This window comes from Symphalangus syndactylus, chromosome 16 (assembly GCF_028878055.3).
Source record: "Symphalangus syndactylus isolate Jambi chromosome 16, NHGRI_mSymSyn1-v2.1_pri, whole genome shotgun sequence".
Classification (NCBI taxonomy): Eukaryota; Metazoa; Chordata; class Mammalia; order Primates; family Hylobatidae; genus Symphalangus; species Symphalangus syndactylus.
In genome coordinates this window covers 13558044-13575536 of record NC_072438.2, presented here as the reverse complement: position 1 = coordinate 13575536, position 17493 = coordinate 13558044, and the positions used below count along the sequence as shown (strand labels likewise).

At 49.7% G+C, this 17493-nt stretch overlaps 2 protein-coding genes and 1 long non-coding RNA gene across 17 annotated transcripts in view; 2 read left to right on the top strand and 1 right to left on the bottom strand.

Annotated features, from left to right (window-relative positions):
* Positions 1 to 4706, bottom strand: part of ACOX3 (acyl-CoA oxidase 3, pristanoyl) — a 64342-nt gene extending 59636 nt beyond the window's left edge. For 3 of the 14 annotated variants that reach the window (XM_063619368.1, XM_063619370.1, XM_063619369.1), the window contains exon 1: positions 4118 to 4305. The gene's annotated coding sequence lies outside the window, so the exon portion shown is untranslated. Of the gene's footprint in view, positions 1 to 4117 lie in introns of all 14 variants that reach the window. The other 11 variants (XM_063619375.1, XM_063619374.1, XM_063619367.1 and 8 more) reach the window with 7 other exon arrangements.
* On the top strand, positions 4398 to 10975 carry LOC134732711 (uncharacterized). Its single transcript, XR_010116137.1, has 3 exons — positions 4398 to 4933; positions 8660 to 8837; positions 10693 to 10975. It is a non-coding gene; the product is annotated as an uncharacterized lncRNA (long non-coding RNA).
* A 1277-nt stretch (positions 10976 to 12252) lies between these two features.
* TRMT44 (tRNA methyltransferase 44 homolog) overlaps positions 12253 to 17493 on the top strand; it is a 36312-nt gene continuing 31071 nt past the window's right edge. The window contains exon 1 of one of the 2 annotated variants that reach the window (XM_055245712.2): positions 12253 to 12917. In XM_055245712.2, coding sequence (XP_055101687.1) covers positions 12299 to 12917 — 619 coding nt within the window. In that variant the 5' untranslated portion in view covers positions 12253 to 12298. The remainder of the gene's footprint in view (positions 12918 to 17493) is intronic. The other variant, XM_063619366.1, reaches the window with a different exon arrangement.

Here is a 17493-nt window from a genome sequence, read left to right as displayed (position 1 = left end):
AGGGTTCCTTGGCATAACAGGCTTCTGCCGAATATGGATTCCCAGGTACAGTGAAATAGCCAGGCCATTATACACACTAATTAAGGAAACTCAGAAAGCAATATCCATTTAGTAGAATGGACACCTGAAGCAGAAGTGGCTTTCCAGGCCCTAACCCAAGCCCCAGTGTTAAGCTTGTCAAAGGGGCAAGACTTTTCCTTATATGTCACAGAAAAAACAGGAATAGCTCTATGAGCCCTGACACAGGTCCGAGGGATCAGGTTGCAACCCGTGGCATACCTCAGTAAGGAAACTGATGTAGTGGCGAAGGGTTGGCCTCATTGTTTACGGGTAATGGCAGCAGTAGCAGTCTTAGTATCTGAAGCAGTTAAAATGATACAGGGAAGAGATCTTACTGTGTGGACGTCTCATGATGTGGACGGCATACTCACTGCTAAAGGAGACTTACAGCTGTCAGACAACCATTTGCTTAAATATCAGGCTCTATTACTTGAAAGGCCAGTGCTGCGACTGCACACTCGTGCAACTCTTAACCCAGCCACATTTCTTCCAGACAATGAAGAAAAGATAGAACATAACTGTCAACAGGTGATTGCTCAAACCTACGCCGCTCAAGGGGACCTTCTAGAGGTTCCCTTGACTGATCCCGACCTCAACTTGTATACTGACGAAAGTTCCTTTGTAGAAAAAGGACTTCGAAAAGTGGGGTATGCAGTGGTCAGTGATAATGGAATACTTGAAAGTAATCCCCTCACTCCAGGAACTAGCACTCAGCTGGCAGAACTAATAGCCCTCACTCGGGCACTAGAATTAGGAGAAGGAAAAAGGGTAAATATATATACAGACTCTAAGAATGCTTACCTAGTCCTCCATGCCCACGCAGCAATATGGAGAGAAAGGAAATTCCTAACTTCAGAGGGAACACCTATCCAACATCAGGAAGCCATTAGGAGATTATTATTGGCTGTACAGAAACCTAAAGAGGTGGCAGTCTTACACTGCCAGGGTCATCAGAAAGGAAAGGGAAATAGAAGGGAACCACGAAACATATACTGAAGCCAAAAGAGCTGCAAGGTGGGACCCTCCATTAGAAATGCTTATAGAAGGACCCCTAGTATGGGGTAATCCCCTCTAGGAAACCAAGCCCCAGTACTCAGAAGAAATAGAATGGGGAACCTCACGTGACATAGTTTCCTCCCCTCAGGATGGCTAGCCACCAAAGAAGGAAAAATACTTTTGCCTGCAGCTAACCAATTGAAATTACTTAAAACCCTTCACCAGACCTTTCACTTAGGCATTGATAGCACCTATCAGATGGCCAAATCATTATTAACTGACCAGGCCTTTTCAAAACTATCAAGCAGATAGGGCCTATGAAGTGTGGCAAAGAAATAATTCCCTGCCTTATTGCCAAGCTCCTTCAGGAGAACAAGGAACAGGCCATTACTCAGGATAAGACTGGCAACTAGATTTTACCCACATGCCCAAATCTCAGGGATTTCAGTATCTACTAGTCTGGGTAGATACTTTCACTGGTTGGGAGGAGGCCTTCCCTTGTAGGACAGAAAAGGCCAAAGAGGTAATAAAGCCACTAATTCATGAAATGATTCCCAGATTCGGACTTCCCCGAGACTTACAGCGTGACAATGGCCCCGCTTTCAAGGCTGTGGTAACCCAGGGAGTATGGCAGATGTTAGGCATACAATATCACTTACACTGCGCCTGGAGGCCACGATCCTCAGGGAAGGTGGAGAAAATGAACGAAACACTCAAACAACATCTAAAAAAGCTAACCCAGGAAACCCACCTCGCACGGCCTGCTCTGCTGCCTACAGCCTTATTAAGAATCCGAAACTCCCCCCAAAAAGCAGGACTTAGCCCATACGAAATGCTGTATGGACAGCCCTTCCTAACCAATGACCTTGTGCTTGACCGAGAGACAGCCAACTTAGTTGCAGACATCGCCTTCTTAGCCAAATATCAACAAGTTCTTAAAACATTACAGGGAACCTGTACCCGAGAGGAGGGAAAGGAATTCCACCCTGGTATTAGTCAAGTCCCTTCCCTCTAAGTCCCCACCCCTAGACACATCCTGGGAAGGACCCTACCCAGTCATTTTATCTACCCTGACTGCAGTTAAAGTGTCTGGAGTGGAGTCTTGGACACATCAAACCCTGGATACTGCCAAAGGAACCCAAATATCCAGGAGACAACACTAGCTATTCCTGTGAACCTCTAGAGGATCTGCACCTGCTCTTCAAGTGACAACTGTGAGGAAAGTAACTGGAATCGTAGATCTCCATGGCCCCCCGTCATATTTTTCTCTTTACTGTTGTCTTACCCCCCTTTCACTATCACCACACCCCCTCCATGCCACTATACTACCAGTAGCTCCCCTTACCAAGAGCTTCTATGGAGAATGCGGCTTCCCGGAAATATTGATGCCCCATTGTATAGGAGTTTTTCTAAAGGAAACCCCACTTTCACCGTCCACACCCATATGCCCCTGCACTTCGGGCCATACATTTCAATCCCTGTATCTTTAACCTCCTTGTTAAGTTTGTCTCTTCCAGAATCAAAGCTGTAAAACCACAAATGTTCTTCAAATGGAGCCCCAGATGCAGTCCATGACTAAGATCTACCATGGACCCCTGGACTGGTCTGCTAGCCCATGCTCTGATGTTGATGACATCAAAGGCACCCCTCCCGAGGAAATCTCAACTGCACGACCCCTACTACACCCCAATTCAGCAGGAAGCAGTTAGAGCTGTCGTCGGCCAACCTCCCCAACAGCACTTGGGTTTTCCTGTTGAGAGGGGGGACTAAGAGACAGGACTAGCTGGACTTCCTAGGCTGACTAAGAATTCCTAAGCCTAGCTGGAGAAGGTGACCACACCCACCTTTAAACATTGGGCTTGTAACTCAGCTCACACCAGACCAATCAGGTAATAAACAGAGCTCACTAAAATACCAATGAGGCTAAAAGCAGGTGGTAAATGAATAATCAGCTCATCTGTCGCCTGACAGCACAGGGGGGAGGGACAATGATCAGGATATAAACCCAGGCATTCAAGCCGAATCGGGCAACCCTCTTTGGGTCCCCTCCCGTTGTAGGGGAGCTCTGTTTTCACTATATTAAATCTCGCAACTGCACACGCTTCTGGTCCATGTTTGTTCCAGCTCGAGCTGAGCTTTCGCTTGCCGTCCACCACTGCTGATCGCCACTGTTGTAGACTCCCCGCTGACTTCCACCCCTCCAGATCCAGCAAGGTGTCCGCTGCACTTCTGATCCAGTGAGGCACCCGTTGCCACTCCCAGGCTAGAGGCTTGCCATTGTTCCTGCGCAGCTAAGTGCCTGGGTTCATCCTAATCAAGGTGAACACTAGTCGCTGGGTTCCACAGTTCTCTTCCGTGACCCACAGCTTCTAATAGAGCTATAACACTAACTGCATGGCCCAAGGTTCCATTCCTTGGAATCCACGAGGCCAAGAACCCCAGGTCAGAGAGCAAGAGGGTTGCTGCCATCTTGGGAGCGGCTCACCACCACCCTGGGAGCTCTGGCAGCAAAGACCAGCCAGTAACAATGCCTTGCTAGTGCCCAGTGTCTAGACAAGGTCTACTGTCTGGGCTGCTGCATTCCAAATACGGTGACACCTGACTAGTGTCCAGGGTCAACTGTCTAGGCTGCTGCATTTCAAATACGGTGATGCCTGCCTAGTGCCCAGGGTCTACTGTCTGGGGCTACTGTCATCCAAATACAGTGACGCCTGCCTAGTGCCCAGGGTCTACCGTCTAGGCTGCTGTCATTCACATGAGAGGCTTGGAGCAGTTTCTGGCATGGAAGAGGGGCTTCAAGATCACTATTCTGGCAACAGCCGCCTCCAGTCTTCTCTGCGATGTGGATCACTTCCCTTTCGTGAACAGCTGCCCAGTTCAGTGTGCAAAGTCCCCCGAACGCCCAGCACGTGGGCCACCGGCCCTCCCGGCCCCTGCTCTGGGTAACCCTGGCCCCGCCGCGCGCGAATCCGCACAGCCCCCACACCCCCCGGCCTGGCACGTGCTGTGCCCCCGCTCCGCCCCGCCGCGTCCGCGCCCCTGGGGCTAACGCAGCCTCCACCTTCGGGCTCGCCAGTCCCCGCTGCTCTGCACCGTCCAACTCACGCAGCAGGCGCTCAGGGGATGCCTGTCGGCCCGCGACCGACTCGGAGGACTAGGACTAGCTGCCCGCACAGCGCAGCTGTCTCCTGCCTGGCCCCACTGCTCTCCCGCAACGCCTCTCGGCCTCCGTCCGTCCCATGGGCGGGGCCGGAGCCGCGGGCGCCCTGACATCATCGAGCCGCGCCACCATTGTCGCCCGGGAAACGCGGACGCCGCTGCCACCCGTGCAAAGCTGGGAGCTAGGAAGCTTCGCCAGGCGCTCCCGGGCACTCTTGGCTTCTCCGCCTTTAGGCGAGGCCTGGTTGACCGACTCTGGCGAGTCGCTGCCCTCTCGGAGCGCCGTAGCTCTGAGATGCAGTTCACACCGCGGCCCTTCCTGGGGCCCACTCCAAGGCTACTGGATCAGGACCCCCAGTCTGGGGCCGGGCATTTTCAAATTAATCAACAGGCTCTACGTGGTGGCTCATGCCTGTAATCCCAGCGCTTTCGGAGGCCGAGGCAGGAGGATCGCTTGAGGCCAGGAGTTTGAGACCAGCCTGGGCAACATAGCAAGACCCGGCATGCCCAAGAGCTTGCTAAAGTTTGAGAACCGTGGTTCTACGGAGTTTCTCAGAGAGCCCCTAGTGGAAGTGGGCCGTCATTGACCAGAGCAGCAACCAGCTCAATCACCCACCCTTTACTTGTTTTTCTTTGTCTCACACTTTCCACTTCCTCACTCGTGCACTCCGAGATCAGCTCCATATTCAATTACCTGCACCCAAATCCTCGTCTCAAGGTCTGTTTGGGGAGATCCAAACAAAGACACACACACCTCTTATGAAATTTACAGAGACAGCGTTGTACCTGAGCGAGTTAGAGAAAACACCACACTTTGAGACGAATTAAGAGTCTGTTTATTTAGCCGGTGGCCAAGAGACGGCTAACTCTTAAAGTTCTCTCGGCTCCGAAGAAGGGGCTAGATTTTCTTTTATACTTTGGTTTAGAAAGGGAAGGGGAGTCTAGTTAAAACAATTTTACAGAAATGGGCAAAAAAGTTAAAAGGATAAATGGTTACAAGAAAGTAAACAGTTCCAAGTGCAGGGGCTTTAAGACTATTACAAGGTGATAGATGCGGGGCTTTGGGTGTTATCAATCAGATGAATTCCTGGGAATTGCGGATATTGCTCGCCACAGTGAGAGGTGACAGCTTGCTGGCAGTCCTCACAGCCCTCGCTCGCTCTGGGCGCCTCCTCTGCCTGGGCTCCCACTTCGGCGGCACTTGAGGAGCCCTTCAGCCCACCGCTGCACTGTGGGGGCCCCTTTCTGGGCTGGCCAAGGCCAGAGCCGGCTCCCTCAGCTTGCAGGGAGGTGTGGAGGGAGAGGCGTGAGCGGGAACCGGGGCTATGCGCGGTGCTTGTTCCGGGTGGAGTTCCGGGTGGACGTGGGCTTGGTGGGCCCTGCACTCGGAGCAGCCGGTCAGCCCTGTCGGCCCGGGCAATGAGGGGCTTAGCACCCGGGCCAGCGGCTGCAGAGGGTGTACTGGGTCCCCCAGCAGTGCCAGCCCACCGGCGCTGTGCTCGATTTCTCCCCGGGCCTTAGCTGCCTTCCCGCGGGGCAGGCCTCCGGACTGCAGCCCGCCATGCCTGAGCCTTCCCCCACCTCCGTGGGCTCCTGTGCAGCCCGAGCCTCCCCGACGAGTGCCGCCCCCTGCTCCACGATGCCCAGTCCCATCGATCACCCAAGGACTGAGGAGTGCGAGTGCATGGCACGGGACTGGCAGGCAGCTCCATCTGCAGCCCTGGTGTGGGATCCACTGGGTGAAGCCAGCTGGGCTCCTGAGTCTGGTGGGGCCTTGGAGAACCTTTACGTCTAGCTCAGGGTTTGTGAATACACCAATCAACACTCTGTATCTAGCGGGGACGTGGAGAACCTTTCTGTCTAGCTCAGGGATTGTAAATACACCAATCAGCACCCTGTGTCTAGCTCAGGGTCTGTGAATGCACCAATCGACACTCTGTATCTAGCTACTCTGGTGGGGCCTTGGAGAACCTTTATGTCTAGCTCAGGGATTGTAAATACACCAATCAGCACTCTGTATCTAGCTCAAGGTTTGTAAACACACCAATCAGCACCCTGTGTCTAGCTCAGGGTTTGTGAATGCACCAATCGACTCTCTGTATCTAGCTACTCTGGTGGGGATGTGGAGAACCTTTGTGTCTAGCTCAGGGATTGTAAACGCACCAATCGGCACCCTGTCAAAATAGACCACTCGGCTCTACCAGTCAGCAGGATGTGGGTGGGGCCTGATAAGAGAATAAAAGCAGGCTGCCCGAGCCAGCAGTGGCAACCCGCTCGGGTCCTCTTCCACACTGTGGAAGCTTTGTTCTTTTGCTCTTTGTAATAAGTCTTGCTCACTGCTCACTCTTTGGGTCCACACTGCTTTTATGAGCTGTAACACTCACAGCGAAGGTCTGCAGCTTCACTCCTGAAGCCAGCGAGACCACGAGCCCACCAGGAGGAACGAACAACTCCAGACGCACCGCCTTAAGAGCTGTAACACTCACCACGAAGGTCTGCAGCTTCACTCCTGAGCCAGCGAGACCACGAACCCACCGGAAGGAAGAAACTCTGAACACATCCGAACATCAGAAGGAATGAACAACTTCAGACGGGCCACCTTAAGAGCTGTAACACTCACCGCCAGGGTCCGTGGCTTCATTCTTAAAGTCAGTGAGACCAAGAACCCACCAATTCCGGACACAACAGTATCTTATCAGTTAATTGCATTCTTGGATGTGCTGCGAGTCAGCTTGCACAAGTTAAGTCCTTGGGGAAGGGGCTGCCAGTGAAAGAGCCAAGATGGAGTCTGTCTGGCTCTGTTAGCTAAGGGAGAGTCGATTCAGGTGGAAACAAGGCTAGGTGATTAAAGGAAAAGGGAGAGTCTAAAAACAGGGTTAGTAAAAACAAAGTTGGGCATTACAACAATCAACTAGACTTAGCAATACGCCATGTAAAGAACAAGGAAGAGCCAGGCGTTGAGTGCCATGGTTCTCTCATCTGCAGCCCCAACTACTTGTGAGGATGAGGCGGGAGAATCACTTGAGCCCAGGAGTTTGAGTCTAGCCTGGGCAACATAGTGAGACTCTGTGTTTAAAAAAAAAAAGTGAAAAAAGCACAACAAGGAAAAATAAATACAAAGGTTTGCATTTATAGGGAACTAAAAGATGGGCAGCGCAGCTCAGTTATGGGGAGGAGAAAGATAAGTACAATTTTAAATGTGTGTCAAGTTTAAGATGTTGGTAGGACATCTGGGTGGGGATACTCAGGTCATGTTTGGAAATTCTGTCTACTGTTCTACTCTGAAATACCTTCTCCTTGATTCCATGGCAACGTTTTTCTTCACAGTTATTACTCTTATTTAAAACACATATAATTATGGGTATCAGTGGGAGCATCCAATTGCAAAAGCAGAAGGAAGGGGCTGCACGATCATTTCGGGCCTGGAAGTTACCGTGCTAAGCAGTCAGAAGTGATCCTTAGTCTAGACCAGCCTTCCCAGCCAGGGGTCTATTGTGTTGTTGCAGAGGTCCCTGAATCCCCAGGAGCAACCAGGATTGCCTAAAGACAAAGCAATCATGGTCTAATAAATACACGCCACTGTTTCTCAAATGTTTGGAGATCCTGTTGAGAGTAATAAAATAACCATTTATTGCAGAACTCGCACCTCCTTTAGGTCACAATTTCTGCCAAAATTACAATTACTAATAAATTGGGTTCACATGTGTTACATTAGAAAAACATATTTCGGCTGGGTGTGGTGGCTCACACCTATAATCCTAGCACTTTGGGAGGCCGAGGTGGGCAGATCACTTGAAGTCAGGAGTTTGAGACCAGCCTGGCCAACATGGCAAAACCCCATCTCTACTAAAAATACAAAAATTAGCTGGGCATGGTGGCGGGTGCCTGTGAGCCCAGCTACTTGGGAGGCTGAGGCAAGAGAATCGCTTGAACCCAGGAGGCGGAGGTTGCAGTGAGCCAAGATAGCGCCATTGCGCTCCAGCCTGGGTGACAAGAGTGAAACTCCATCTCAAAAAATAAAAATGAAAATATCTTCCCACTGGGAAATGATTTGGGTCCATTGCAGGGGTAAGAGGGAGAGGGAAGCCATTTCTAGGTAGACACTGGAAGGCAGGCTAAAGAGGAAGAGCTCAGGGCATCTGGTGGCCAGTATGGGTAAGAGACAAGGGCCTGAGATAAGGCCATCTTGGTGGAGCTGGAGGGTGGAGAGGGAGCTGAGTGGCTTTTTATTGTTGGTTCTATTTAAGTTAGGGCATCATCACAAAATGACATGGAGAAAACAAAGCACAGGTTTCCAGCCTTGGCCAGGTCCTCAGGCTCCCCTCCCTTGTCTGCCTGTCCCTTTTCGCCCTCCTCTTTTCACACTTGTCTGCCTCTACCCTCTGGCTTGTCAGAGCTGGCCTGTAGCAAGTTTTGGCCCCCTGACTTCACTCTCTCCATTTAGTTTCCTGGATTGGCATCTGCAGGTGAGACTGTAGTTCTCAGCTTTGACCGTGACCTCACCTCGGGACCACCTTCTGGTGTTTGCCTGCTCACCCTGTAGCACTCTCCATCCACCGTGCTCCCCTTCTGGGCCTGAGGACACTGCTGACCTGCATCTGACAGGGAACACGGGCCTCTCTGTGAGTCACGGTGGTGGGGAGGTAGGAAGAGAGGAAGGGGTCGTGCTACGCTCAGTTGTATTGTTGGGACCTGGGTGGATGGAGCTGCCACTGGGACTGGCACCAAGGGAGCAACTTTGGGGGAAAAGAAAGGGAATTTGGCTTTATACATGTTTGTTAGCTATTTGTGGGTGAAACCACCAGGAGCTGCACGTGGACCCCTAGTGTGAACAGTAGGGTTGGGGTGTCATCGGTAACTCAGTGGACAATGACCCATGGGAGCACTGCCATAGGGCTTCACCCACCCCCTTTCTTGTTTATCTTGACTTCTGTCCCACTTCTGCTCCCTTCGGCACACCCATTCCCTGCTCAGTTTTAGACCTTGGTGTTATTGACTGTCATTGGCCATTGCGGTTATTTGCACACATTGTTAAAGCTAAAGTTGCCTCCCACCCTCCGGTCATTTGTCTCCCTTTATCCCTTCTGTCTTTCCCACCACCACCTCCCTGGCTGGTTCCGCATTCCCAGAAGAGTGGCTGGAAGAAGTCACTAGGTCCTTGGGAAGGGAATGGGTTCTGATGATTCGGCACCAAGAATGATCCGTCACAGCTCGGCCACAGTCGTCACCACCACCCAGCAGCCACCTCATTTCCCCTAGTCACATCACATTAAGTGGTAGGCAGCTCAGAATGGTGTTGGGAAAGAGCTGTGGAACATAAATGCGGTTTTGTATAAGATGCACATACAAATGGCTGTCCCTATGGCAAATGTTACCGGCATGAGCCAATGAATTTTTTGTTTTTTTCGAGATGGAGTCTCGCTCTGTTGCCCAGACTGGAGTGCAGTGATGCCATCTCAGCTCACTGCAAGCTCCGCCTCCCGGGTTCATGCCATTCTCCCGCCTCAGCCTCCCGAGTAGCTGGGACTACAGGCGCCCGCCACCACACCCGGCTAATTTTTTGTATTTTTAGTAGAGACGGGTTTTCACCATGTTAGCCAGGATAGTCTCGATCTCCTGATCTCGTGATCCACCCACCTTGGCCTCCCAAAGTGCTGGGATTACAAGCGTGAGCCACTGCGCCCAGCCTGAATTTTTTTTTTTTTAATTATAAACCCAACATATTGAATTTAATGGGTTTCTATGCTGTTAAGGTCTTGGCATCAGATGAGTTTCTGGCTGAGGCCCTGGAAGGTAATGGGGGCTGCTGTGAAGTGGCTGGAGCCATCATTCTGATCAGCGCAACAGGGCTGCCACTCAGGGCACTCAGAGCAGCCAAGGCCTTCCAGTTGGAGCTTCCACTGCTGCTTCTTGAGTTCCACCCAGCTTTCAGCACTTAGACGCTGACGACTCAGAATGGAGGGGCTTTAGGGTCCCAGGTGAGTGTCTCTAGTGCTGCATTGTTCAACAGTAGGCCCTAGCCTCATGTGGCTACTTAAATGTGCAGTAGTTAAATAAATTCAATTTCCCATAAATCTAATATAAATCAGTTCCCTAGTTGCACTAGCTGCACTCAAGTGCGGGTCAGTAGCCAAAAGTAACTACTGTATTGGACAGTGCAGACATAGAACATTGCCATTATCACAGAAAGTCCTATAGGACAGTGCTATGTAGACACTATTTCCAGCCCCAGGCAGTGGGTCAGATCCTTGACCTAAGCCTGGATATCTCCAGCTTTCTCCCTGCTCCCTGTACCCAGCAGCCTCTGGCTGGAGCCTGCTTCCCCACAGGGAAACAGTCTGAGATAGTTCTGCCATCTGTACCATTCTCCTGACACACTCCCTAATTTCCGTGACTGTTTCATTCAGCAGTTATTCACTATGAGGTCATACTGGGTCAGGGTTGGCCCTAATCCAATATGAATGTTGCCCTTATTAGAAGAAGAAAAGAGATTCGGAGAAACAAGAACACCACGTAACCGCGGAGGCAGAGATTGAAGTGCTGGAGGCACAGGTCAAGGAATGCCAATGATTGCTGGCAACCACCACAAACTAGGAGAGATGAATGGATTCTCAGAGCCTTTAGAACTATGAGAGAATAAATGTTGTTTTAAGCCATGAAACTTATGGTAATTTGTTATGGAAGCCCTGAAAAATTAAGATAGCATAAAAATCAATTGCTGTATGTGATCAAACACTGAATGGGCTAGGGTGAGCCAGTGTGTCTGGGAGGATATGTCTCATTTGCCTTTTACTTAATTCTACCAACATTTGGTCTGTGCTTTTCTCTCTAATAAATCACGATTTGAATTCGTTTTCACTTCTCTTACTCCGACAGAGATCTTTAGGGAATGGCAAAATCCCAATGGAGGGATTAATGTACAAAAATAATTAAGAATATTGGAGGTTTTTGGATTTTACTAGAGATTCTGCAGACCAGCTGCTGATGACGTTGGACTAAATTGGCAGTATCCAACCTTCTCTGTTCCTCCTGGGGACATGTAGTAAGGAAGGAGACCACTACTACTCCTGCTGCCCTCCTCCCCCCCCCACCCCCCACCTTGCCTAGTTCATAAGACAGGAGGAAAGAGAGAAAGCAAAAACTCAGAAAGAAACAAAAGTAAGATAAATAGCCAGACAACCTTGGCACCACCACCTGGCCCTAGGAGTTAATAATAATAATAACATCAACCCCTGACCTAAACTACTTGTGTTATCTGTAAATTCCAGACATTGTATGAAAAAGCATTGCAAAACTTTCTGTTCTGTTAGCTGATGCATGTAGCCCCCAGTCACGTTTCCCATGCTTGCTCAATTTATCACGACCCTTTCACATGGACCCCTTAAAGTTGTAAGCCTTTAAACAGGCCAAGAATTTATTTTTTGGGGAGCTCAGCTCTTAAGATGCAAGTCTGCCGATGCTCCTAGCCGAATAAACCTCTTCCTTCTTTAATCCGTTGTCTGAGGAGTTTTGTCTGTGGCTTGTCCTGCTACAGTAGGTGACAGATGACCTTCATCCCTCATGGGACAACGTTACATCATTCTTATGAAACAGCCATGGCTGCACTCAGACTTAGGAAGGCACTGGCTGTAATGCCAGCACTAAAAGCAAACCAGAACCCAAGTGGAGAACAGTCAGCTTTCATAAGAGGACTCATCTTCTACGTTCACAAACTTAGGCTCCCTGACTTTTATTGGTAATCAGTACTGAGGACAATGTGTTCCAGACCCGCTGGCTGGCTGATGTTTGATTCTATAACTATACCACTTCCAGAATTCTCTCAAAACTCAGCTCAGATCATGTTACTATCAGGCAGCAATGCCCCTTGGGTGGATACCCAGGGAATAAAACACAGGTCAAATTCCTCGTCCACACACTCCACAGTCCAACCCCTGCCAGGGAAAACAAAAGCAGGAAAGGATCTCCAGCCATGCCATTCTCATTTCCGGTCCCAGCACCCCGCCTCCATGACGTCAACGCGCCGCGCCACCGGGCTGCGTCATCTCACCGCGCCGCTGTCAGGGCTCTACACTTGCTGGCTGCCATGGCTGAGGTGGGCCGTACCGGGATCAGCGACCCAGGCGCGCTTCTCCCACGGGGCTTCTGGGCTGCGGTCGAAGTGTGGCTGGAGAGGCCGCAGGTGGCCAACAAACGGCTTTGCGGCGCCCGCCTGGAGGCCCGCTGGAGCGCCACCCTGCCCTACGCCGAGGCCCGCGGCCCCGGGACTAGCGCAGGCTCGGAGCAGAAGGAGCGGGGTCTGGGACACGGCCAGGGTTCCCCCGGAGGGGGCCCGGGTCCCAGGCCGCTATTAGGACCCGAGCAGTGCACGGCATGTTGCGAACTTGAGGAGGCCCAGGGCCAGTGCCAGCAAGAGGAGGCACAGAGGGAAGCCGCCTCATTGCCCCTGAGGGACTCCGGGCACCCCGGCCATGCTGAAGGAAAGGAGGGCGACTTCCCCGCCGCAGATCTGGATTCGCTCTGGGAGGATTTCTCCCGAAGTCTCGCCAGTGGCAATTCGGAGATGCTGGCCTTCCTCACCTGCTCCGGGGCGGGATCGCAGCCAGAGGCGCAGCGTGAGCTCGACGTGGTTCTCAGAACCGTCATCCCGAAAACTAGCCCACATTGCCCCCTTACAACTCCCAGGAGGGAAATAGTCGTGCAAGGTAAGAGTGTTTTGATAGTGGACGGATACGATTAGATAAAAAAGCATTCATAGAACCTCGGGTCAATGAAAAGGTCCTAGGGGTACTAGTTCCTCTGCGATGTCCTATTGAGGTTGTTAGGTGTTTGATAGTTTTTTGAGTGGGCGCATAGAAATGTGTGTCCTTAGTACAGAAGATGGGATAATTGATTGGGGTGGTGTCTGGAAGGCTTCAAAGAGACAGTGAAGGACTAGCTGGATATTGCGTAATAACTAGGAGTTTAGCAGGTAAAGCTGTAGGTGTGAAAGTGTTGGGGACCAGCCTCAACACCACCCGTAGGGTACTCAAAGTCCGGTGGCAACGAAGGAATGAGATGAGACAGGTTAAGAGTGGGGGCCAGGGGGCCAATTGCAAAATGGAGGCTGCAAAAGGCTCAGAGCTCTGGTCTCCATACTATTGAGTACAATCACTTAGATCTAAGAAGCAGACGTTCAGGGCGAAACGGTGAAAGGGAGGCAGTGCATCATACGTGTAATCTATAGCAGTGGCGGTTTAAATGAATCTCCTTTGTGCTCAAACAGCATATCTTTAACTTATCGGAGAATAACTAGTGGGAGCGGGCTTAACTAGGAGCCTGCATGTCTGGCCACATTTCAGTGCTTCAGAGGAATGTCTTTCTCCTTGAATACAGTGTTTATAGATAAGACAGTAGGTCTCGCCCAGAGCATGGGAACATCATGGCGATAAGAAGGCTTTCCTCGTCAGAGGCCTCTTGTGGCTTTCCACAACTTATGTCTCATATTTTTATGGCCAGTTTATACAGGCACCCCATAAGCCTTTTCCCCAACATAAAGGGAGCTATTTATGCTGAGACAAGTAACTGTGAAAGAGCATGGAGACTGGATGGATGGGAACCTACTAGTCCTCAGCGTTTGTTAAATCTCTGGCATTTATTTTTACTGCCCGTGACCTTGACACTTCAGCCTCAGCCACTGTTACTTCAAACTTTATTCAGCAGCGTGTGTTTCGTATTGCCACTGTAACAAATTACTGCAAATTCATTGGTCAGTACAGAAAATTGATTGTCTCAGTTCTGTAGGTCAGGAATCCCCTTTGGCTCTGCAGGTTTCTCCTCTGTGGATCTCTCTCTCAAGGCCAAAATCAAACAGCCTGCTGGCTGGGCGCTTATTTGGAGGTTCTGGGAAGGAATCTGTTCTCAGGCTCATTCAGTTTGTTGGTAGAATCCAATTTTTTATGTGGGACTGGGGTCCTTGTTCTCTTGCTGGCTGTCAGTTCCTGGAGGCTTCTTTCTGGTTCTTTCATGCAGCTTCCCACATCTCAGAGCCAGCAATGGGGTTGAATCCTTCTCACACTTGGAATCTCTGTCTTCCTCTCCTGCTGCTTCTCTCCTCCGCCTCCAGCCAGAGAAAATTCTCTGCTCTTCGTGGCCCATGGAGTTAGGCCGGGCCCACCTAGGTAATCCAGAGTACTCTCCCTCCTGAGGTCTGTAACCATAATCATGTTTGCAAAGTGTCCCTTTTGCCATATAATACAGTATATTCACCAGTCCTGGGTATTACGGCATGGACACTTCTGGGAGGCTCTTCTGCCTACCTCAGGCAGCAATTGCTGGGAGGTACATAGTCCCCTCTGATGGCTCCCAATACTGTCTGCCTCTGTGCCTTTGTAAGACTCTAGGTGTCCACTCCTCCAGGGGCCTCTCTGCCAGTCCAGTCTAGTTTAGGAGTTCTTCCAGCTCTTATCAACTGTGTTCTAATCTTAACCATTTTACGTTGTCCATCCACTGGACTGAAAGGACCGGAGAGGCAGTGCCCATGAGGCCTTCATGTGTAGACTTCGCTGAACAGAGAGGCAGGACTGAACTTTTTCCTTTCTTCCTCTCAGGGAAGCAGTTTTCCCTGTCAACAAGGAGTATGTTTTCAGGATTGCTTTCTATATTCAGTTCCTGCCAGGAAGCCTCACCAGAGGACTTACTTCCTCCATGGAGTATAGACAGCCTGGCTTTGAATTTTGGTCTTGCCAATTATAAGCTGTATGGTTGTGGGCAGGTTATAGAGCCTCTCTGTGCCTCGGTGTCTTCATTTGTAAAATAGGATAATAATAAAATATCTTAGAGTTGCTGGAAGAGTTAAATGGAATTAGTTGATTGTAAAGTGCTTAGAATAGTTCCTGGCACATGGTGAGGCCTAATAAGCGCTAGCTGCTGTTTGTGTGAAGTGGAGATGCTCTTGCAACTTTTGTATATTTCTTGGCCCTATTCTGGGTAAGATCACAAAGGTCTTAAGAGTAACGTGACTGTTCGAGACCAGCCTGGCCAACATGGTGAAACCCCGTCTCTACTAAAAATACAAAAAATTAGCCGGGCGTAATGGCAGGTGCCTGTAATCCCAGCTACTCGGGAGACTGAGGCAGAAGAATGATGTGAACCCGGTGGGTGGAGGTTGCAGTGAACCAAGATCGTGCCACTGCACTCCAGCCTGGGCAGCAGAGGGGGACTCAGTCTAAAAAAAAAAAAGTAATGTGACTAAGAAATCTTAATGTTAGTAGCAGGTGACAGGATGACACAGTGGTTAAGAACTTCTTTAGTTAAAGAACAGAATTCAGTTTGAGGCTGTGTGGATTTGAGACAGATTACTTATCTTTTTAATGCCTGGTTTTCTCATCTAGAACAGAGGTTTCAGTCGGGACAGTTTTGATCCTCAGAAGTTTGTCATTGAAACATCACATGTTCTCACTTATTTATGGGGTCTAAAAATCAAAACAATGGAACTCATGGACATAGAGAGTGGAAGGATGGTTGCCAGAGGTTGGGAAGGGGAGTGGAGGGTTGGGGGCGAGGTGGCGTGGTTAAAGTGAATAACACCTAGTATATGATAGTCTAACAGGGGGCTTATAGTGAATAATAACTTAATTGTACTTTTTTTTTTTTTTTTTTTTGAGAATAGTCTCCCTCTGTGGCCCAGGCTAGAGTACAGTGGTGTAATCTCAGCTCACTGCAACCTCTGCCTCCTGGGTTCGTGTGATTCTCCTAACTTAGCCTCCCAAGCAGCTGGGATTACAGGCATGTGCCACGACGCCCGGCTAATTTTTGTATTTTTCGTAGAGATGGGGTTTCACCATGTTGGCCGGACTGGTCTCCAACTCCTGACCTCACGTGATCTGCCTGCCTTGGCCTCCCAAAGTGCTGGGGTTACAGGTGTGAGCCACCGCTCCCGGCCATGATTGTACATTTTTAAATAACAAAAAGAGTGTAATTGGATTGTTTGTAACACAAAGGATAAATGTTTGAGGGGATGGATGCCCCATTCTCCATGATGTGATTAGTTCACATTGCATGCCTGGATCAAAACATTTCATGTACCCCGTAAATATATATACCTGCTATGTAACCACAAAAATGAAAAATTTAAAAATTTAAAAAATCGAAATTTATCATTGTGTAGAAACAACAGTGACAGCAGATTTGGGGTTGCCACACTGGGCAGGGAGGGAGAGGATGCTGCTGGCATCTAGTGGGTAGGGGCCAGGGCTTCTGGTAAACATGCTACAGTACACAGGACAACTCCCAACAGTAAGGAGTTATCTAGCCACACATGCCAGTGACAATGAGGCTGAGAAACCCTGATCCAGGGGATGGTGAAAATAATACTGGATGATAAAGTTGTGAGTTTTATTTTACTTTATTTTTTGTATAAATAGGGTTTTACTATGTTTCTTAGTCTGGTCTCTAACTCCTGGTTTCAAGTGAGCCTCGCACCTTGGCCTTCCAAAGTGCTGGGACAACAGGCATGGGCCATCACGCTTGGTCCTTTTGCAGTTTTTAAATGAGATAATTCATGGAAAGAATGATGCATTGTGTCAGTCTTCTTCTCTCCGGTCTCACTCACAGTAAAAGCTGTACTTCTGTGAACTGCAAGGCCCTATGTGACCTGGGTGGGCCCTGTTACCTTTTGATTTCACCTTCTACCACTTGTCACCTCGTCCACGCCACTCACCTCCATTCCCCATGCATCTGAGCACACGCCTGCCCTAGGGCCTTTGCAGTTGCTGCTCCTGTGTCTGAAACACTCTTCTTCCAGGTGGCCCATGGCACACTCCCTGACCTCCTTCGGCTCTCTGCTCAAATGTCACCTTACTAGGGAGGACTTCCCTGGCCACCCTGTATTCCGTAGCAGTAGACTCTGATTGTTAGAGTTTTCTCGGCCCCACACTGCTTGCTTTCCATCTGAATCCACTCAGCCCCTTCAGCCTCTGCTTCCTTTTGGCAGGTCTTGTTTTTTCATCTGCTGTGGAAGGTGAACCACAGTTGTGCATACTTGGCCTGTAAAGTGTATATTCCTCTTTAACTGACAGTTTGCATTTTTTTTTAATATCAAAGGTAAACACGATTGATTTTAGAGATAGAACTTTATACAACCAAACCTTAAGTATCCACACAAACTGACAGAATGCTGTAAATTTAGCTTAGGAATATGCCACTCTGCTTATATTTTAATGGGAAGGTGACTGCAAAGTCCCTACATGCAGCGAGGGCTCCACACGACATAAAGCTGTTGTTAGGAAGGCCTGGACTGAT